The sequence below is a fragment of the Danio rerio genome, chromosome 17 (assembly GCF_049306965.1).
Source record: "Danio rerio strain Tuebingen ecotype United States chromosome 17, GRCz12tu, whole genome shotgun sequence".
NCBI classification, from domain to species: Eukaryota; Metazoa; Chordata; class Actinopteri; order Cypriniformes; family Danionidae; genus Danio; species Danio rerio.
This window is the reverse complement of record NC_133192.1, coordinates 7,571,094-7,595,000: the sequence shown is the minus strand read 5'-3', so window position 1 is coordinate 7,595,000 and position 23,907 is coordinate 7,571,094. Positions and strand designations below refer to the sequence as shown.

General features: G+C 35.7%; 2 protein-coding genes across 6 annotated transcripts in view; one reads left to right on the top strand and one right to left on the bottom strand.

Annotated features, from left to right (window-relative positions):
• Window positions 1-5,348, bottom strand: part of LOC571912 (TatD DNase domain containing 3-like) — a 13,184-nt gene extending 7,836 nt beyond the window's left edge. For 3 of the 4 annotated variants that reach the window (XM_073927458.1, XM_073927459.1, XM_005158571.5), the window contains exons 1-5: window positions 5,233-5,348; window positions 5,115-5,147; window positions 4,964-5,037; window positions 1,831-1,909; window positions 1,669-1,731 (exon numbers count right to left, since the gene is read on the bottom strand). In XM_073927458.1, the coding sequence (XP_073783559.1) occupies window positions 1,669-1,731; window positions 1,831-1,909; window positions 4,964-5,037; window positions 5,115-5,147; window positions 5,233-5,286 (303 nt within the window). In that variant the 5' untranslated portion in view covers window positions 5,287-5,348. The remainder of the gene's footprint in view (window positions 1-1,668; window positions 1,732-1,830; window positions 1,910-4,963; window positions 5,038-5,114; window positions 5,148-5,232) is intronic. The other variant, NM_001200022.1, reaches the window with a different exon arrangement.
• Window positions 5,349-6,063: 715 nt separating this feature from the next.
• Window positions 6,064-23,109, top strand: fuca2 (alpha-L-fucosidase 2). Of its 2 annotated transcripts, none has more exons than XR_012392700.1 (7): window positions 6,064-6,368; window positions 8,433-8,620; window positions 10,347-10,686; window positions 13,271-13,481; window positions 13,919-14,109; window positions 16,834-17,176; window positions 22,896-23,109. XR_012392700.1 is itself a non-coding variant. In NM_001004115.1 (7 exon segments), coding segments are annotated over 7 exon segments (1,362 nt in total). In that variant the 5' UTR covers window positions 6,157-6,183; the 3' UTR covers window positions 19,322-19,813.
• The last annotated feature ends 798 nt before the right edge of the window (window positions 23,110-23,907 follow it).

Below are 23,907 nucleotides of genomic sequence, written 5' to 3'. Positions count from 1 at the left end.
GCCTCTGATGTCCATAGAGTGGGTATGTGAAGTTTGCTCCTTTTAAGCTTTGGTCACAATTGTGTTATTTTGGTGACTATCGCATTAAATTTAAATGAGACTGTGCTCACAGGCTACAAATGCCCGTGTGTCAGCATAGTGGCAGATTCAAAAACTGACGTCTTATACTAACTGACGTCCTATACTAATGAGGGACAGAATGTCACGAATGGGCGGGGCTTACTCTCTGTGATGACACGTACAAAGGGAGAATGTCAATCAAAGTGTTTCTTCAGACTGTTTTTATCAAGTGTGATTATAAAAATGAAAAGGTATTACAATTTTACCATTAGAAGCTGGTTATATTCACACATAAAGTGATTTTTGCATAATAGGTCCCCTTTAATTTAGGTGCTGATGGAAGAGAGAAACACAGATAAATAAAAGTGTAACAAATTATTTTGCATCACTTATTGCATTACCAGTAGCAAAACAAGTTAACTATTTTAAGGGAAAAAGAGGATAGTTCACCCAAAATTGGAAACCTCCTCATTATTTACTCTCCCTCATGTGGTTTTAAACCTTTATGAGTTTCTGTTGAAGCCAAAAGAAAATATTTTGATGAATGCTGTGGGGAAAAAATTACTATAGAAGTGAATGGGTGACATCTACCATTCTTCTAAATACCTTCTTTTGTGTTCAACAGAAGAAAAACACAAATAGGTTTTATATAAAATATCCCTTTAAACATATACCTACCCACATGGGAATTTAAATCTTGAGTCTATCATTCATTCATTTTCCTTTGGATTAGTCTCTATTTCAGAGATCGCCGCAGCAGAATGAACCGCCAACTATTCCAGCATATGTTTTACAAAGCGGATGCCCTTCCAGCCGCAACCCAGTACTGGGGAACACCCATACACACTACGGCCAATTTACTTTATTGAAATCACCTATTCAGCTTATTCTTGGCCGAAGAGCGGGCGCAGCCATTTGAATCTTTTTGGCTCGAGACTTCCAGTCTCATTCACTTCCATTCATTTTTAGACATTAAAAACTGCTCGTTTCGCTGTTTGATGTTGCAAACTGATAGTTCCTTATTATATTGTTCTACTTGGTCTATATAGTCATGAAAACATTTGTTTGTAGAGCAAGTAGTTTGACCGTTTTCTGCCGTTTATTATTCCTAGTCATTTCTCCCATAGGCGACTGAATCGGAAAACAGGCGCACTTTCGCATTTTAGAATAAGGTCAATAGCACCTATAGTTTTGACTGTGGGGAAGCTGGAGCATTCGGACAAATCCCACACCAACACTGGGAGAACATGCAAACTCCATAAAGAAATGCCAACTGAACTGACCCAGCTGGGACTCGAACCAGCTATCTTCTTGCTGTGAGGTGACAGTGCTAACCACTGAGTCACCATGCCACCTTGAGTCTTAAATCTTAAATCTATGAGTTTCTTACTTCTTTTGAACACAAAAAAAGGTATTTTGAAGAATGCTGTAGTAAAAAAATACTATGGAAGTGAATAGGTGCCAGCATTCTTCAAAATATCTTCAACAGAAGAAAAACTCAAAGGTGTTCGGGTGAACTATCCCTTTTAACATGGACCTACCCACATAAGTCTATCCTATACTTATCTCAACCCTCAAGAACAAGTAGTTATATAGTATATGTCTAACCTCACCGATAGCCACGATGTGCTCTTTGTATTTGTCGATCAGTGGTAAAGCTGCATCTAAATCCTGTAAAGGAGAAAAATGAAATGTGTTTCATATGCAAGACTGGTAAATACAATTATTAAATATGCAGATTTTTGTAATATATATATGCATATTTCCGACCTCAGGTACAGCTCCTCTGGGTTGTGCTGGATCTTGGACAGGATGAACGCCAAGACATGGCATAATGAATCCAGGGAACCTATAGGACACATAATTCACAACACAAAATATAAATGTGCTCTTTTTTAAAGAAGAGCATAAAAGAGAGTTTTTAGCTAAAAGTGCGATGTTTGGTGATTCATCAAATGTAACTCAAGGGCTACTGGCACTTTGAGAGGCAAAAAATATACAGGCAAAACTAAATGAATACCTCTTGCTAATATGTTGAGGCTTATGAAACAAGATGAGATCTGTCTGTGCAAGAAACTTTAAGCCAAACATCTAATTCCCAGACTTTTCATTGACTAAAATTTACTGTAAATTACCATGACATCAAATGAACGTAAAAACAGGCTCCTGTATGCTAATAATATGTGCTTAAATATTATTAATTCAATATTCAAATATAAAATAAAAACAAAATATTAAAATGGTTTTAGCTTGAATGTAATTTAGCATGATTTTAATAGCCATTATGAGAACAACAATGGATAATTTACACAGATTTTATGCAGGGGATGCAGAAGACAAATATTAAATCACTTTTTTGATGCAAAATAAAAATAAAAAATGCCAGTTATGCCTCATATGACAGGATTAATAAATGTCATATAGATAAACTGCTCTAAATGTAAAGCTAAATAGATTGCTAAATAGTACTATACTCTTGACGTGTGAAAGTATAAAGCCTGTACAAATAGCCTACAACAAATTCAATTCAATTCAAGTTTATTTGTATAGCGCTTTTCACAATTATTTTCCAAAGCAGCTTTACAAAAGATGACCATTTTTTGCATTACAATCAAATTCGGAAAAGTTAATGTTATTAGTTAACATAACTTATTACATTCTAATAACTTTAATTAACTAGTAACTAATAGCTTTTAACAGTTAAAGTTATTATATATCCGTTATCATGGTTAAAATATCCAGCATCTGCCAAATCATCTTAAAATTGTTTAAGCGAGCTACGAAGTATGGCCGACTGGTCAAAATGAACACATTTAGGACCAAATTAACTTGTTTATCTTGAACACAACTCATGGTTTCACTTCATTAAGATCTCAGTTTATCCCAGAGTACCACAGGAAAAAATGTTGGCCACATTTTGGATGATTATTAATTTAACATTGATGTAAAGTTGGTTTTATATTCACACATTCAGACATTCTCAATATTATAATTTCAGAAAGTGTTGTTTGCTAATTCAAAATAGTGAAATCATACATTAGTAGCCAATGACTATCAAAGTACAACAGTGTTCACAGTCAGTTAAATAGTGCTAATGTTGTTTTGAAGTCATACTAACATGTTATTTCAGACCGAATATTTAAAGGTTTTATATTCGCACATTCATTCAGTAACACACTCCTTGTTTTGTTTACCATAGTACTTTGAACATTGGGTCTGAAATCGCATGAGGTACTACTTGAAAACAACATTAGCACTATTTAATTGACTGTGAACACAGTTGTACTTTGATAGTCATTTGCTGCAAAAGTGATTAAATATTAGAATTGACATGGAATATTTTGTGTATCATTTAACAAACCATTAGATCAGTTATCATGATTAAAATATCCAGCATCTGCCAAATCATCTTAAAATTGTTAAAGCGAGCTGTGAATATGGCCGACTGTTCAAAATGAACACATTTAGGGCTGAATGGGGTATATGCCAAAGCATGCTAATAGGACTTTTAATTTGCCATTAACCTGGGTTAAGCGCTTCCGGCGAATTGAATGCCAATATAAAATCTGACGCGTTTAAGGTCTGTTTTCTATAAAAATCAGCGATCTCCTCTAGCTGAGTGATATCCGATTTAAAGTGTCTCAGATTGTACAAGAAGCACTGCATTAAATTACATTTCCCCCCGCCATGTCTTTATAATATGAGCATTTATTTTACCCCTGTATATTCAATGGAGCTTCTGCGTTAGCCTGCCGATTCTGACGGGCGCGTGCGAGTAAACAGCTTTTTGTTTCGTTTTACGCTTGAGCAACTAAATAAATGCTAAAGTTTATTTAACTGAATGTATTTTTATGACATTACAACATCGATGCTGTATAAGGAACCGTATAAAATGGGAAAAAGTTCACAATAACAGGTCACCGGAAGTGTATCAGCATGGGAACAGCACTAGCTCGGCATATACCCTATTAACTTGTTTATCTTGAACACACCTCATGGTTTCACTTCATTAAGATCTCAGTTTATCACAGAGTACTATAGGTTGGCTACATTTTGAATGATTATTAAATTAACATTGAGGTAAAGTTGGTTTTATATTCGCACATTCAGACTTTCTCAATAATATAATTTCAGAAAAGTATTGTTTGCTAATTCAAAATAGTGAAAAGGAACACATTTAGGGCCAAATTAACTTGTTTATCTTGAACACACCTCATGGTTTCACTTCATTAAGATCTCAGTTTATCCTAGAGTACCACAGGAAAAAATGTTGGCCACATTTTGGATGATTATTAATTTAACATTGATGTAAAGTTGGTTTTTTATTCACACGTTCATTCAGTAACACACTACCTGTTTTGTTTACCATGGTACATGGAATATTGGGTCTGAAATCACATGCAAGTACAACTTGAAAACAACATTAGCACTATTTAACTGACTGTGAACACTGTTGTACTTTGATAGTCATTTGCTGCTAAAGTGATTCAATATTATAATTGACATGGAATATTTTTGTGTATCATTTAACAAATTATTAGATCAGTTATCATATTATTAACAGAATGTTTTCATATTTTGGTAGAGTACACCTTTGAAACCATACTAAGGTAAAGTTGGTTTTATATTCACACATTCATTCGGTGACAGGCTGGACAGGCTCCCTATATTGTTTACCATGATACTTGAATATTGGGTCTGAAATCACATGCAAGTTCGACTTGAAAACCATACAATGACTGAAAACTGTAGTACTTTGATAGTCATTGGCTGCTAATATGATTTCCCTATTTAGAGTTTTGCAAACAATACTTTTCTGAAATTATATTATTAAGGAGAAAGTCTGAATTACCTCAATTAAAATAATTAGCTGATTTATTCCTTCAGATGATATGAGATATACCTTTGCGAGAGCTGAATAATTTTCTCAAATTCACCAGCGTGTTCTGCTACAGCAAGAAGGGCAACAAGCCCAGCCTAAAAATGAAATTAAAGCATTAATAATTAGCACTTAATATGAGGACAAAGTGTACATTACAGCAGAATATAGCTACCTTTCTGGACTCCGCAACGACATCGTCAATGTCCTAAAATAATCACAACACACATTGTCGATTAAAAACACTATTGGGTTGCTTCATGATACATCTATACAGCAAATTTATCACTTACGCTGTCAAAATCCTCGGCGGATATATGACAGTGACAGTCGATATACCCTTGCATGGATTTAGAGTGCTCAGATCGCTCAAAACTACAGTCCACATGGATCGGCGGATGTAAACAACAGAAGCGGATGTGACGCTACATTTACGCCTACCACTGCAGAAAATATTTATTAAATCGCATTAAAAATGTGTATTAAATAAAATAATTAACATATTGGCTAAAACGAGACAAAATTTGAGCTTTTGATATTATTAGTCCAAAAATAAACAGATAATCAGATAGATGACTAGAAGACTTTAACGACTAGTCGTCTATATTTAGACATTAAATTAATTGCAAAAAATAAACAAATAATGACTTGCTTTTAGACGGTTTGAATGATTTTTCCCCTGATATCAGTAATTTTTAATTGTGTCTTAAGGAAATTTTAAGGAAAAGTTATACATATATTCATTTATTATATATTTTTACTCATTTAATCAATGTCTACTGTTATAAATACTATATCATTATTTATAGTATTATGTTTATATTTTATGCATTTATTTATTATTATTCGTTATTTTTTCATTAAGTTTTCATCTTCTTTTTTCCTCTATCATATTGCTCGTGGATATTATTCATCACTATGTATCTAAATTTATTTTATCTATTGTAACGTTCAACTACTCTTCAATAATGAAAGAATAAAAGGTGGACGCAATGATTATTTATAAGACCTTGAGCGATTTCCGCTCTACAGCCAATCACAACTCACAAACGTCGCTGTACGTAATTAATATTCATAACCCCAGCCTTCGCCATAGTACCTCGTAGTACTGTCATTTTCCTGTCAGACAAGTTGTCAAAATGAGGAAGTTGAACCAGTTCCTGTTTTTTCCAGGCGTTTTGATGATGTTTTGCCTTTATCATGTGATTTCAGCATCTCTCATGTGATCGTTGTGGATCAGGACGATGCGTTTCTTCGGTGTTTTGTCCGTTTGTTTACTCCTGATCGGTTGCTGTGTTTGTCAATATCAGCCTACGTGGGAATCAATTGATTCAAGACCTGTACCGGAATGGTTCGATCAGGCCAAATTTGGGATTTTTATCCACTGGGGAGTGTTTTCAGTTCCCAGCTTTGGCAGTGAATGGTTCTGGTAAGTGACATGCTCCCTATATTGTTTACCATGATACTTTGAATATTCTGTCTGAGATAACATGTTAGTATGACTTCAAAATAACATTACCACTACTTAATTGACTGTGAACATTGTTGTACTTTAATTATCATTGGCTGCTAAAATGATTTTAATATTTAGAGTTTGTGAAGAATACTTTTCTGAAATTATATTATTAAGGAGAAAATCTAAATGTGTGAATATAACCCCAACACTTTACTTTAATGCAAAAACTATATTAGAAAGTTTCACGACTGTACTAAGATGGTGCTTTTTCATGCATATGATTTGCATATGTGCTGCAATAAACAATGATGGGGGAAAACTTGAATATTATGTAAATATGCTCATTTAGGAGTATCAAAACAATCAGTAAAAATGAATATGGTATATTTTGTTTATTGTTTAATTTTTCTTTAATATCTAGTTATTTTAAAGGCATTTAATTTTAGTAAGTAGTATTCACAACTAAACTATGGACTATTTATTTCTAAATTGTTTTAAATATATATATAAAAACACTTTTTTGCTGTTTTTCAACTAAGAAAGTAAATAAGCAAATGTATTTATATTAAATTGAAGTATATTAGTGCCATCTGGTGGAAATTTAGCTTATATTGTTAAAAAAAAAAGGATAGCGATGCTGTAAATGATCAAATTCTCATTTGAAAATCTGTAAATGTTATTATTAGTTTATAAAATAAAACAAAAATGGAACATGTTGCTCAAAGAAATCTATTAATGGAAAGTTTTGAAGTGGTGTCATTTTTTTCCCCTAGAGCTGCATGTACATAGCTGTAGAACTTCACCCATTAGTATTTATGTTTATATATATATATATATATATATATATATATATATATATATATATATATATATATATATATATATTTCATTTACATTTATTTATTTAAATTTAATTAATTAATTTATTTTTGCAGATGATCTAATAGTTTTGTAGTTTAGATTTCTTTGAAATGTTGAATGTGTAAAAAATGAATTGTTAAACATTTTGATGCAATTAAATGCATGCTTCACCCAAATGTTTTACTTTAAAGTAATTTTTTACCAAAACAAAATAATGTAATGTAATGTCATGTAAAATAATCTAATTTAAATGAATCGATTACAAAATAATAACATGATGTGCGCATTTTTCAAATTGCTCCAGTAAAATGAGATGTTATGCACATTGATAGTTATCAAATACGTAATGTTTATTATAAGGTCATGTCTTTGTAAATAAAGCGAACCACTTTTTCCACATTCATTGTCTGTGTGGATCCATAGCAGCTAACGTCTCATAATTATTTTTAGCCCTTTCCATCCTCCAAGCCACATGGGGCGTACCAAATATAAACAGATTTTATTAATGACTTGAGTAAATATAAATAAACATTGAGTAAGATATTATAAATGCTTTAGCAGTGTTTTAATGATAGTTGATAGAACTAGTAAAATGTTAAAAATAATAAAAACTAATATCTTAATGCATTCTTAAGCACAGTCAAGCTGCCTTTAGTCAAACTTTCTGTTTGTTTTTAGACAGGATTAAATAATTTATTTATTTAATCCTGTCTAAAAACAAACGGAAAGTTTAAAAGATAGTGTTTATATACAGATAATTATCCTTATTATTATTTATTTTTTAAATATTTCTCAAATGATGTTTAACAGAGCAAGGAATTTTTTTTACAGTTTTTCCTATAATACTTTTTATTCTAGAGAAAGTCTTATTTGTTTTATTTTGGCTAGAATAAAAGCCGTTTTTAAATATTTAAAAAAACATTTTAAGGTCAAAATTAATAGCCTTCTTAAGCAATATTTGTTTTCGATTGTCTACAGAACAAACCATCATTATACATTGACTTGCCTAATTACCTTAACTTGCCTATACCCTAGTTAAGCCTTTAAATGTCTTGAAAAAGTGTTTAAGTGTCTTGAAAGATATCTAGTCATTATGTACTGTCAGGGGGGCTAATAATTCTCACTTTAACTGTACATATAATGTATATGTGGTTATCTTGTGTTGTTTTCTGACAGGTGGTTCTGGCAGGGACAGAAATGGCCGTCTTATGTGAAGTTTATGGAGCAGAACTATCCTCCCGGCTTCACATATACAGATTTTGCTCCTCAGTTTACGGCTGAATTCTTTGATCCCAACGAGTGGGTGGACATCTTTGCTTCGTCTGGCGCCAGATATATTGTCCTCACAACCAAGCATCATGAAGGTTTGTGGAAAATTCCGACACAGACTACACTGCATTTTATTTCCGCATATTATGTAACTGTAATTATTTTAATGATACATAATTATACTGTAACGTATTTTAGTTTTTGCAACAATGACAAAAATCTGCAGTAAATGTCAGTCACAACGTTTCTGCACTGATTTTAAGAAGTGTCATTAAAAAAGCAATTTTAATCAATTTAGTTTTTTCCATGGCTGAACCGTGGCACGGTGGTTAGCACTTTCACCTCACAGCAAGAAGGTCGCCGGTTCGAGTCCCGGCTGGGCCAATTGGCATTTCTGTGTGGAGTTTGCATGTTCTCCCCGTGTTGCCGTGGGTTTCCTGCGGGCGCTCTAGTTTCCCCCACAGTTCAAAGACATGCACTACAGGTCAATTGAATAAACTAAATTGGCCGTATTGTGTGAGTGAATGTGAGAAAGTATGGGTGTTTCCCAGCACTGGGCTGTGACTGGTAGTTGGCAGTTCATTCCACTTTGGAAATCCCTGATAAATAAGGGACTAAGGCATAGGAAAATTAATAAAAAAAATTTTACTATTAGAAGCTGACATTATATATACACACTTTTGCTACATAACTGTATTTAAAGCCTTTATAAATGTGATTTTTGCACAATAGATCCCTTTTAAAATACTGTTTCATTTAATTTAAAGTAATTTAATTAAATTTTTGGGTTTGGAAGGTACCACAAATTGCCTCTGAAAAAATATAATAATAATAATAATAATAATTATTGTTATTGTTGTTGTTGTTTCATTATTTTATTTTTCTTTCTTCAATTACCTAAATTTTATTTTTTAATTTAATTAAATTTTATTTTATTTTATTTTATTTTATTAAAGTCTACAGTTTATTTTCTTCCGAATCACACATTCAGTTGTCCTGACTAAACATCAATAATATTTTACTTTATTTTATAAAAGCCTTTTTTGTTTTGTACTTAGTATAAAAAACAAATACAGTTTTTCGGATGAAATGACAAAACAAGGATTTGAAATGAAAACACTTTTATATTAAAAACACAAAATTTTTGTTTAAGTTAACTGTAATAACCCCATACAGAAAAATTGTTCACTGTTAGTTCATGTTTACTAATGTAATTTCAGAACTATGCCCTGAATGTTTATCAGTATGTTTTAAGATTAAGATAATTTTTGATTATATGATATACAGTTAAAGTCATAATTATTGGCCCTCCTGTATAACTTTTTCCCCAATTTTTGTTTAACTGATAGTTCAGGGTTTTATTTTCAACACATTTCTAAACATAATAGTTTTAATAACTCATTTCTATTAACTGATTTATTTTATCTTTGCCATGATTACAGAACATAATATTTGACTAGATATTTAGCAAGACACATAGTATTCAGCTCAAAGTGCACATTAAAGACTTAATAAGGCAAGTTAGGGTAATTACGCAAGTCATAATGCGACAGTGGTTTGTTCTGTAGACAATCAAAAACAAATATTGCTTAAGGGGGGCTAATATTATTGACCCTAAAATGTTAAAAAATATATAAATAAATAAATATTATATACTGCTGAAATAAAACTAAGAGCTTCTCCAGAAGTAAAAATTTTATCGGAAATACTGTGAAAACTTCCTCACTCTGTTAAACATCATTTAGAAAATATTTGAAAAAAGAAATCACTGGAGGGCTAATAATGTTGACTTCAACTGTACATGTATGTTTATTTCCCCAGGCTTCACGATGTGGGGCTCCAAGTACTCGTGGACGTGGAATGCAGTTTCAGTCGGACCGAAGCGGGATCTGGTGAACGACATCGCCACTGCTCTGCGCACACGCACTGACCTGCGGCTCGGCCTCTATCACTCACTGTTCGAGTGGTTTAATCCCATGTTCAAATCTGATTCTGACAATAAGTTCAAAACCAACGTGTTTCCCACTGCAAAGACCCTGCCTGAGCTCTACGAACTCATCAACACGTACAAACCAGACCTGCTGTGGTCTGACGGAGACGGAGATGCACCCGATCAGTACTGGAACAGCACTGGCTTCCTCGCATGGCTTTACAATCAGAGGTAAGTCTGAGTGTTTAAATATCCAATGCAAAGTCCATTTCAATCTATAACCCAGACTTAAAGGTCACACTTGCGGTAAAAACAAGTCAATAAAGAAAAGTTATTTAATTGTTTGTGTTTTTATGAAATTAGGGCATTAAGTTTTAAAATTGTATTAAATGAATTAAACTTAACTTGTCCATAGTGTATGTGTGTATGGGTGTTTCCCAGTGATAGGTTGCAGCTGGACAGGTATATGCCGGGTAAAACATTTGCTGGATAAGTGGCGGTTCATTCTGCTGTGGCGAGCCCTGATTAATAAAGGGACTAAGCCGAAAAGAAAATGAATGAATGAATGAATGTTCTAAATCCTAAAGGGGTAGTTCACCCAAAAATGAAAATTCTGTCATCATTTACTCACCCTTCACATGTTCAAAACCTTCTGTATTCTGTCAATCTCAGTTTTAAAAAAAGGGAAACCAACCCAAACGTTTACCAGGAAGAATTTAGGAATATACGATGCAATCTACCAACTTATGTACCAGTGTATACATATAGTTAAAAATCAGATGGGCAAGTATCTGGTGCAGCAGTGATCGGTTCAGAGTGTTCCAGAAAGAGTATTTCCGGACAAAGCTTGATATTCACAGCTGAAGCTTATGCCCTGTTTTTAGCTCTGGAACAAATAGAAAACAAATAGCAACAGCAGTTTTTAATTTGCACAGATTCCTGTTTACAAGTCAAGCACTTGAATCAATGAAACTGATCATCCTATGATTTTTAGTATAATAGAAAAAGTCGACCTTTTAAAGACTAAAGACTTTGATATTATTTTCTGCTGGAGATATGGTATTCATTGGAAACGAACGTGCAGATAAAGCAGCCAAGTAAGCCCTACAGTTGGAGATTACAGAATGTAAAATTCTGATCTGATGTTAAACCCTTTTTAAATATGCATACCTGTCAACCCTTCCGTTTTTCCCGGGATTCTCCCGTATTTTACAGTTCTATCCCGCTATTATCCCGTAAAGGTATTTTCCCGTATTTCTCCCGTATTTTCAGCCTTTCTCTGAACAGTCGAGCCTTCCTATGCGCAACCCATACCGCCAAACCACCAGGGGTCGCCCCTTGCTCTAAAACGTGAGTCTTCTGTGCTTTTGCATTGTTTAGGAATGAAAACACTTATAAATAAATATTAAAAACGGCGCGATTCCATTTCCTTTCGATTACAGGTGCCATCACCCGTCCTATATAATCCTCAAAACAGTCCTATAATGGTGCATGCCAGTCAGCTGTTTATTAGTGATAAACTGATGCTGTTTCCCAAACGGATTCTGTACACGCGATTTGAAGCGGAGAGAAAGTCTGGCTTTTGGGTGCGTGTTTAAACAGACATACACACATAATTAATAATAATAACATATAAGGATGTCGATCTTGGTGTTTTTTTTCCCAAACACAACTAATTTCGTCTTAAATGAGCATAAAAGGTTACAAAAGCAGTGGAATGCTTTCATTTTAACGTCTGCATTTTTAAAGTGACACCTCTTATTTAATGTAATAAAAAAAAAATCTTAACAAATGAGAGATCCATTCGTTGCTCTTTAATCAGAATGTGTAAGTTATACTGTGGAGAAACGGCTAATGAGATTGATAGCTTGATTCTATTTCATTATAATAGTCATTAATTTTAATAAGCTGAAGTTTGCTAATGTATTTGCTGCTAATGTTTATTTTTTTCTGTTGTTAATAATAATAATAATAATAATAAAACATATTACTGACCATTTAACTGTTCATGTACAACGAAACAGCTCTAAGTAAACATATTTAGTAATTTGGGGATTGTTTTGGGGGGAGGGGTCGGGGGAATCCCTTATTATGGTGGGCATATCCCTTATTTTCACATCCCAATGTTGACAGTTATGAATATGTATTTTAATAAGAAATGGCAAGTAGAATGGGTTGAATGTAGGAATAGCAAATTGCATGAAGTGAATCCATTTGTGAATGAAAGAAATATTTATCATTTTGAAAACAGACATGACCAGGTAGTACATACGAGATTTAGAATTGGACTTACACACGGATATTTATTGAAAGGGGAATAAAAACCTATTTGTGACTTGTGCGAGAATATTTTGACGTTAAAACATTTTAACAGAATGTGTAGTTTTTAAGTGATATTAGAGAGCGTTTTTATTTGGGAAATATTTTAAGTGAAATGTTTGAAAAGGTGCCTTCTGGAGCAATTTTAGAATTTTTATCTTTAATCAAACTAAAAGATTGTATATGACTGACTGTATGTTTTCAGTGTTGTTGCTACTTGTATGTTTTTTTGTTTTGTTTTTTACAATGTATGTTTGTTAAGAAACTGATATGATTATATAATGTATATTTAGTATATGTTTTTGCCATGAATATAGCCAATGCTGCTGATATGGCATTATAACCTAAATAAATAACTGTCTACTGTCGAACACAAATGAAGATATTTTGAAGAAACTGTAAATCTGTAAGAAACTCATAATGGAGCACTTAAGGGAGAGTAAATACTGGGAAATTTGTGATGCAGTGATGTATCTAATGTCATGTGTGTTTCCAGCCCTGTACGTGAAACTGTTGTGACCAATGACCGCTGGGGTTACGGCTCTATCTGCAATCATGGTGGATATTACACCTGCACTGACCGCTATAACCCAGGCCACCTGGTGAAGCACAAGTGGGAAAACTGCTTGAGTATCGACCAGAGATCCTGGGGCTACAGGAGAGAAGCCAAACTCAGTGATTACCTGAGCACTGAGCAGCTCATAGCAGTGAGTGAACCCTTACAATCATTTAAACACACATTTCTGTGTTTGTGTTTTTATTATATTCTGTTGATGTCAAAAATAGTCACCCTCCTGTGGAATTTTTACTTTCTTTTTTAAATATTTCCCATATGATGTTTAACAGAGCAAGGAAATTTTCACAGTACTTGCTATAATATTTTTTCTTCTGGAGAAAGTCTTATTTGTTTTATTTCAGCTAGAATAAAAGCAGTTCTTATTTTTTTAAGAACCGTTTTAAGGTCAATATTATTAACCCCCTTAAGCAAAAATTCTTCTGCCACTTTTCCAAATGATCAACTAGAAGTCAAGTTATTATTTGTTGCTCTTTCAACTGGGATCCATGACAAGACTTTTGTCCGGTAGTGTATATTGTGCAGCCCTACAGTACAGTATAGTAAAAGTTCTCTGTTTGTGTTCTCCAGTCTCTGGTAGAAACGGTGTCCTGCGGGGGGAATCTGCTGTTGAATGTTGGTCCCACTCATGACGGTCGCATCGTGCCCATATTTGAGGAGCGTCTGCGTCAGATGGGTCAGTGGCTGAAGGTGAACGGAGAGGCCATTTACAACAGCAGCGCATGGAGAGTCCAGAACGACACCGCCACTCCTGGAGTTTGGTCAGTTTCCTGATCACACTGTCAAAAAGGCTTTTTTTACTTAGATATTTTGTCTTGTTTCTAGTTTAAATATCTAAAAAAAATCTTAAATCAAGCATTATTTTCTAGACAAGCAAAAAATATTGTCTTGTTTTCAGAAATAATATGCCAAAATTGAGTTTTTTCTTAAAACAAGCAAAATAATCTGCCAATGGGGTAAGCTAAATAATCCTGTTTTTCCGTTTCACATCAACTTATTTAGCTTACCCCATTGGCAGATTATTTAGCTTGTTTTAAGGAAAAGCTCACTCAATTTTGACATATTATTTCTGAAAACAAGACAATATGTGTTGCTTGTTTATGAAAAGATTCTTTATTAAATAATTTTTCGATATTTGGACTAGAAACAAGACTAGTATAAGTAAGGAGAGCATTTTGCACTTCTCTCATACAGTAACTTCCTAATCAGAACCTCTAGTTTCCTTTCTTATTTCTGATTTTTTGGGTGAGGAATTGTTTGTGGTCATTAATCACTCACCATCATGCTGTTCTAATAGACCATCATGCCATTGGCCCATAAACATTTCCTGCTTGTTAACAAACTACTTCATAATTGTAACAAGAGGCAATTCAATCATAACTAAATGCTAACATCTAATATATACATTACTTATCATAACATTACTTATCAATATGTGGCTCTTTTTGGATTCTGGGAAGCTATATAAATTAAAAATGAAAAACAGGAAATTTGTTGGGACCATTGTCTTTGTTTACATCCCACAAAATGGTCTATATGAACCATAATTAATTTTAAAATGAATTACGCAAAATGGAAGTGCAGTCTATAAAATGACAATGTCTTTATACATTTATCAGTATAATGGTAAATAACTGGACTTTCTAATCAAACCATCCTTCTCCAATCTTTTACCAAAAATGGAAATAAGGGCAGTTATAATCGCTAAAAATGTGGGAGAGCGTTGCTATTATGTGATTGTATTGTATTGTGCAATATGGAGCAGTTAAGTGTTGATGTTAAATCAAATGTAATTCATCAATTCTTGAAAATGAAATGATTCAACTGAATTAGTTACAAATATCTGTATAAAATGATAAAACATGAAATGATAAAAATATTTGATAATTATTGTACCCAGCTTAAATGTAAAATAAAATTACCAGAGAGAGAGAGAGAGAGAGAGACAGAGAGCAGTGAGTAGGCCCTAAAGAGAGCCTGAGAGCAGTAGAGCCAGAACTGGAGAGGAGCTGAGCAGAAAAGAGAAGAGCAAACTATTTTGTATCTTTCTTGACCATGTGACCAAAGCATGAGACATACAAACTGACCAATAAACATGGGAACACATCGTAATACCCCCAAAGTCCACACACCAGTCTCATCAGTATCTCCCTTTGGAATCTGTATGAACTCTCTTGGTGGAAAAGACACGTTTAGCCATATAAACAAATACAGATGATAATTTGGCTTCCTGCAGTTTGGTGCAAAATTAAAATGTAGTTATTTTATGCAAAATGAAAATTTGTATTATATTATTTACATTTGCCATTTACAACCACAATTTTAATTTGTAAATTACATTCTGATTTTAATGCATTAAAAGTAGCTAAATTAAATTGAAAATGTCCACTGCAAAAATGCTTTTCCTACTTAAGGTTTTTGTCTTCTTTCTAGTCCAGATGTCTAAAGATTCTCAAATCAAGAAGCATTTCCTAGACAAGCTAAAATTATTTCTGAAAACTAAACAATATTATGTCAAAAATCAGTATGTGTTTCCTTAAAAGCAGTAAAATAATCTGCCAGTGGGGTAAGCAAAATCATCTTATGTCAAAGCAAAAACTAATCTAACATATTGTCAGATTATTTAGCTTGTTTTAATTAAAACCTCATTTAATTTTGATAAATTATTACTGAACACAAAACAACATTTTTTGCTTTTCTAAAAAAGGCTTCTTGATTTAAGAATCTTTAGATATTTGGGCAACAAAGACAAAACCTCAAAGTAAGAAAGCATTTTTTGCCGCTCAATAATCAACATGCATATTAAAATGCATTCTGGGCCAAATGTAAAGCAAAAAGGTAGCAAAGTTGTAAATTACATGTATTTTTAATGCATCAACACTCACTTTTAAGATGTTTTAATAAATCACCATAAATGCCGAGTCAGAGTGGTTTTGAAAATGCGTTCTCTTGATGGCTGGTGTGCAAACAAATTAATTAACCAGTTCTTCTTAGTGAACCGGTCGAACAAGTCATCATCAGGAGTCATCTGGCTATAAAGTTTCATGAGATCCATTCATTCAAAGTCTTCGGTTTACCCAAACTCCTCCTAGCATCAACACTGAATCAGTTGTCAAATGAACAAGTTTGGCTCAGAGTTGATGCTGCTGTTTCAACACGCTGAACCCTTTCATTGAAATTTTGCAAGCTTATAAAGCATTATAAGCATTACCTTTGCTTCCTGAGGAGCCAAACAGTTTTTTCACCTCTTGTCCTTCACTTCTTGTGCCATTTCTTGTTTTAATTTATGATAGTAGCTTGCTCCCTCCTTAGTTGTAAAGCAATGCTGCACCGATCGACTTCCACAACCAACAATCTCACATCCCACACTGGGAAAAAAAAGCTTTTCTTACTTATGGTTTTTGTCTTGTTTAAAGCAATGATTGCATGAGTACTCTTGCATATCGGTCAATTAAATGAAAGCATAATTTTGTTCATTTGAACAGGTATACAATGAATAAGCAGAGCGGTGCCATCTATGCTATTTTCCTTTCATGGCCCAGTGACGGCATTGTTGTTCTGACTGATCCTGTGGTGTCTGCAGCCAAGACTCAGGTAATGTTCACTGCAGAAGTAAAAAAAAATGCATTACATATCTTATATATAACACTTGTTTGCTAAGAGCATTTTACCCTCTGGTAAAACTTTATAATAATGCTCCATGTTTAGTCATATTTGTTAATGTTAGTTAATGAAAATATTTCTTGTCAAATGTGTGTGGCATGTTTGCTGGTTCGCATTCGAGCTGGAGTTTGCATGTTCTCCCCGTGTTGGCGTGAGTTTCCTCCGGTTTCCCCCACAGTCCAAGCACATGTGCTATAGGTGAATTGGATAAACTAAATTGGCCGTAGTGCATGAGTGTGTGTGTGTGTGTGTGTGAATGAGTGTGGATGGATGTTTCCCAGTACTGGGTTGCGGCTGGAAGGGCATCCGCTGTGTAAAACATATGCTGGAATAGTTAAAAATAGAATTTAAAGAGCCCCTGTTATGCATTAAAAAATGTCACATTTTGGTTTTGGGGGTCTCTTTAACAACAGGTCTATATGCATGTTAGGTCAAAAAACAATTTCCTTGTCTTATAATATGCATTTATCTTTACCTAAAAAATTGTATCCTTAGCGTGATGCTAATCTGCGCTTATTGGTCCGATGACACAGTCTGTTGTGATTGGTCGACTGCATTCAGTGTGAGACAGAAAGAAATGCCCACCACGGCTTATCAACAATATTGAAGTAGTCCGAGTGCAGAGTGTTTGTGTGAGCATACCTGCCAACACTCCTGTTTTTCCCAGGAGTCTTCCGTATTTCAGACCCATCTCCCGCCACCCTCCCGTTTTGTTATTTCTCCTGGAATTTCAGTAGTTTTAATATCTGATCGCAGCAGCCACCCGAAATCTGCTCCATAGTACAGTTACTTATTTCACAGCACAGTTATGAACACCTCACAGTACAGAGACACCTCACTCCCGAACATTTTTCAGAGACTTTTGAAAAAACCATTCCACTCCTGGATTTGCAGGAGCCCAATGCAAGAGTGCATTAAAGCAATGCAGTTAAACACCAGCATATTGCTCTATACTTAATCATAAGTAAAAACAGTGACACACTTTCAGTGTTAATGCACACAGCGGCTAAAGCTGAACTTTTTTTAAACTTGACCACCGCATGTGTGTAGGAACAGCTGATAGTGGCCATAGTAACGACAAATGGCAGTAGATCGCAAGCTCACGAACACATTTAAATCCGTAGGGAAAGCAGCACGCGCCGCGTTTTCAACATGGTTTTAGACGTGATATGAGAATATAAAGAGTTAATCAGAGACAGTACAAGCAGTTACAAGTAACATCACAATTAAACACTTTATTTGCAAGCTGGAAAAAACAAGAAGGCAACCCCTTTAATGGCACTTATTTACACTTGTGAAATGAAGGAACTGATCTAAGAACTGTGTAAGTAACTGTAAAGTTCTTGTCAAGCTCTGATAAAGTCTCATATATCAACAGTCTTTTCTGGTCCTACCTTAAACAAATGGCTGATAAATCCCTCGTAAGCATGTAGATTGCTGAAGCACTCGTCAGAAAAATGACAGGAACACAGCACAAGGCTGGGGCGATAATGCTGAGGTATTTTTGCAAAAATGAACATTAACTATTGACTCTTCGCAGCCTCATCTTTGGGTAGGGAAAATAGCACTAACTTTCCCCTCACACTTCAGACCACAGCATCTTCGCGACTTGATTCAGCCGGGATCTGCTACAGTGTTTGTTTTCTTCTTTTTTTGCTGCAGTGTTTTTGACTGGGGGTTTAAATTTTCTCTGTCTGCACGCTCAACAAATGGGCAGGGCTTGAGTTCCGTATCGACGTCACGCCGACACAGCTAAAGATTTGTTACCTCCACGATTCATTTAAATCACTCTAAGTTGACTCTTTCATAGATGAATCGATAGTTTTAAACATGGCACACTTTCAGATTTAAGCCTTAGCTGGATATTTCACTGCACTTAGAGCTGTGTTACACACTACATGGAAGGTCATTTTCAAAAACCCATAAGAGGGGCTCTTTAATGCGGTGCTTCTTGTGTGGTTTGAGACCCACTTTATATAGTATATCAGTCAGGCAGTGAAGATCACTGATTTTTAAAGTAATCAGATCTTAAACATGGCACTTTTGTAAGAGCAAGACAGTTCATCGGAAGCACTTGGGCTAGCTGACTGATAATTGAAAGTCCATGTGGAAAACCACAAGAATGGCTAAAATTAGGATCAAGCCTAAGAAGGAGCTTTTTTTTCCAATCAGGTGGCGCTGCTGGGCTCTGGGTCAGTGACATGGCAGTCGACAACTCCCACAGGTCTGAAGGTCAAGCTTCCTCCACTGACCCCCAGTCAGATGCCCTGGTCCTCAGCCTGGACCCTGCGGCTCACCGGAGCACAGTGAAGTCTGCAGAAAACAGCCTCCTCACTGGGATATAAAGCGTAGAGCTGCTCCGCTGCGTTACTAAATGTTGAGAAGGGAAGATTTTCACCTGGATGGTAACTCTTGCACTAGAGATAATGCACAACAGGTTCATTTGATTACATTGTTAGTTAATTATTTGTTTTGCTGTGCTTTTTTTGTCAAATAATTTCTTTTTATGAATCAGTTTTTATTATTTTTTATCTTAAACATACGGGTGAATGAAGAAAATGAGTTATAGAAATACGTTTTGAATATGAATTCAGGTGTCTTTTGATGGTTGTTGATTCATTTATGTGTTTGCAAATTAGTATCTGCTTAAATGATGGATTGTTATTAGTATAGTAGGGGTTTAATGTTTCACACAATCAAATTTTTATATAATGGCTCAGATAAGTTTGGTATGTTATGGAGAGAAAATTTTTGCATTGTCGTATATTATCTTTTAAAATAAATAAACAGATATTTGAAGTTTTTGGTTGATGTCAAAGTGTTTGTTTTAATATATTGCAGAACATCCACACAAACAAATTAGACAAATCTTTATATCATTTTATACAACAGTTCTGTCTGGTTCTCGAATCTGACTGACTGATAGCCGTGAGATATTGAAGTTATATCAGCATCCGTACAGCCTCTTCACGCTTGTGTATTACTCCACCCACACGAGTGGCAAGCAGAGGACTACAGTTTGACAAATATTGCAGCTGTTTGACAACTTCATGTACTTTTGAGTTTTTTTAGGTGAGAATGTAGTTGTTTAGACTGCAACTATGCAGTTTATTTATAAGGATAGTGGCTATTTAAAATATTTAAAATTGCGGATTCAGTGCATCAGCGGCCATCAGCCTGTCATACTAAGCAGAGCAAAGATGGTTGAAATTCCGCCTCTAGATGCCGACCAAGAGCGCATAATAAGTCCTATGGGGAGAAAAAAAGCCTTTTTTATGTGTAAGTTTCAAACTAAAGCTGAACAAATCATTACAGATCAGGTAAGTGACATTCTAAGTCGATCTCTCTCTTTTGTATGTTGTAGTGCTGTATTTATACCATAGTAATCTGGTAGTGTTTGATTTGCTTTTGGCTTTTTCTGAGTTATTGTGATCTCCGAATAGTATAGAGAAATACTGGGAAATCTCTGTAGACTGATGGCATGTCATGTCGTTCAGCCTTATAATCTTAAAATGTAAGCGAAACCAGCTGTTTTGTCATCCCTTTAGAAATTACGCTAGAGAATCATTCAAACACTAGCTCTAAAGTTACATTGGTGAATTAGGGCATACTCACACTAGACCAGGGGTGGGCAATCTCGGTCCAGTAGGGCCGGTGTCCTGCACAGTTTAGCTCCAAACCTATTCAAACAGACCTCCCTATAGAGTTTTAGTGATCTTGAAGACACTGATTAGTTTGTTCAGGTGTGTTTGACTAGTGTTGGAACAAAACTCTGCAAGGACACCGGCCCTCGAGGATCAAGTTTGCCCATCCCTGCACTAGACTATCTGAATGGTGCCCAGGCGCATTTCCCGGATGGTTTGAGAAGTGTGAGTGGTCTGAATCAGGCTCAGGCATGGTTCTGTTGGCTTGCTCTGGCCCAGTTGGAAAAGGTGTGCCAGAGCGCGGTTCACTTGGGTTTCGGTGCGGTACGCTTATAGTGTGAGTGCAAAGCACGCCTAAGCTTGAAACTGAAGACGAGACGTGACTTTTAGGGGACTGTTTCACATGGATTTATTAATCATACTTACTGTTCAATGAAGGCAAACTGTCGTAGTTCATTAAAGACGCAAACCCCTCATTGCACCTCAGCTGCACTTTCAGCAAACCTCCTAATACCTACAGTGCGAGGACTTTCAAAATTAATTATGAGCATCAAAAATAGCGGATCTGTTCGGCAAAATATTTGAGTGTCACTGCATCCCTAACTACTAAAATTATATTACTAAAATCTCCACTGTGCTGAGCGAAAGCGTTTTTTTCTGTTACTGAACAGCGCATCATCGATGACTGGGGACAAGCGTGCTTCAGCACGGTTCAAGGCAGCTGTACATAGTGTGAGTACACCTTTAGTAACGGCTTCTGCTGTTCTGACGTCAGCTGCAGATGTGAATGAATGGAGGAAGAAAGTAGTTCCTCATACAAAAGGATTTTTAGACTCTCCATGTTTGATTCTCTTTTTTATACATACGATTATGTCGTCAAACTGTTGTATAAATGCAATATCACACTAGTAGCAGTGCAATATGGTTGTATATCGTCACTGGTGGGACACTAAAGCCTGGTTTATACTTCTGCATCAAGTGACCGGCGTAACTCACAGCGCAGGCAACGCGCGTAGCTGTGCATTTATACTTTGCGCGCTGTCTCTGTTGGTCTGCATTAACACTTCCGAAACGCTAGTAGGCAGTGAGGTGTAAATGTTCCTCTGTGTTGAGTTTCCCCGGTTTTCTTCCACCATCCAAATATGCTCTATATAAATAAAATAAGCCTAAAACTTTTTTTCTAATGTCTTACACTCAGGAAGTTCTCCTTGGCCAGCAGCGGGAGAGTTGAGATCGACCTGAGCTCAGTCTCCCCTCGCTCTGCGAAAGAGAGAAGCTCTGGGCTCGAGGATTCCTTGAGCTCAGGGCTCTCTTCCGGGACAGCACGCCAAACAAGCTATGTATAAATCGTGAGCTAAGCGTGAACTCATGAAATATTTCCCAAATGATGTTTAACAGAGCGAGGAGATTTTCACAGTATTTCCTATAATATCTTTTTTTTTTCTAGAGAAAGTCTAATTTGTTTTTTAATATTTTTAAAATCATTTTAAGGTGAATATTATTAGCCTGCTTAAGCAATTTATTTTTTTGATTGTCTACTGAACAAACCATCGTTAAACAATGACTTGCCTAATTACCCTAACTTGCTTAGGTAACCTAGTTAAGCTTTTAAACGTCATGTTAAGCTGAATACAGTGTCTTAAAAACATCTTTTAAAACATTATGTGCTGTCATCATGGCAAAGACTGTGTTAAACAGAAGTTGGGGAAACAAATATACAGGGTGGGGGGCTAATAATTCTGACCAACAGTATGTGAGCTTTGAATCTGAACACGCAGAGTCATGTTCATTTCAACATGTTCAGTGAGAGTTACCCATAATGCCGTGCTGGTGTGTGTCTCTGAAAGGGGAGAGCATCACATGCTGCGCTCAGACACACGTGCCGCTGCTCCCATATCAGAAACTCCCTATCTAAGTTATTCAGGGCAGCAGAGCCAAGAATAGTCCTGCTGTTTGTGAACACCAGACACACTTTAACTCTCTCCGCAGAGCTAACTCACCACCACCACCAGCAGCTGTGTGTGTGTGTGTGTGTGTGTGTGTGTGTGTGTGTGTGTGTGTGTGTGTGTCACAGCAATTCAGGATTTTGTATAAATGCATGTGGGGGGCAGCACAGTGGCTTAGTGGTTAGTGGTTCACCTCACACCAAGAAGGTAGCTGGTTCGAGTCCCGGCTAGGCCAGTTGGCATTTCTGTATGGAGTTTGCTTGTTCTCCCTGTGTTGTTGTGGGTTTCCTCCAGGAGCTCTGGTTTCCCCCACAGTCCAAACACATGTTCTATCCGCTTGTTAAGTGGTGACGTGTTTGTGACGTTTGTAATACTGTTTCCGGGTCCAAGCCGCCATTCAGTTGAGTGGAGAAATCATTCGTTTATGTTCACATTTTATTCCTATCACACATTAAAGTTAATTTTATATAAAGTCATAGTGTACACAACAATCTCTGGGCTTGCTGCATAACAAATACCAAAAATTTCACAATTTATCAAAAAATGAATCACTTTCTGGCCATCGGATATTAGGCATGGACATATATACTACGATCGTGGTTTTCGAAAGCCTTAAATCGTCTTGTAAACGTTTATTATTACCATTTCATGAATCTCCCCATTCAGTTGAATAGAGCGCTTGGACCCGGAAGCTGCTTCGTGTGACGTCACTTAACAAGCGGATAGGTGAACTGGGTAAGCTAAATTGGACGTAGTGTATGTGTCCGTGTGAATGTGAGAGTGTATGGGTGTTTCCCAGTACTGGGTTGCACCTGGAAGGGCTTCCCCTGTGTAAAATATATGCTGGATAAGTTGGCGGTTCATTCCACTGTGGCGACCCCTGATGAATAAAGGGACAAAGCCGAAGGGAATTGAATAAATAATTGTAAATTTAGTAAAAAAAAAAACAACAAAAAAAAACATTAATTTTGTCGGTGTGAGTGAAAATGCAACGTCACGTTCACATCCCTGCTGAAATATCCAGCTGAAACCAGCTTAGGATGGTTGGCTGGTTTTAGCTGGTCAACCAGCCTGGTTTTAGAGGGGTTTTTGACCACTTCCAGGCTGGTTTCAAGCCATTTCCAGCCTGGTTTTTGCAGGACAGGATGGGAGATGACCAGCTAGACCAGCCTAGCCAGGCTGGGAGCCCAGCTATGTACAGCTTAAACCAGGATTGTCAAGCTGTTTTTGGATGGTTTTAGCTGGTCACTTTCAGGCCTGACCAACTAAGACCAACTAACCTGGTTTAAGCTGTTTTTTTCAGCAG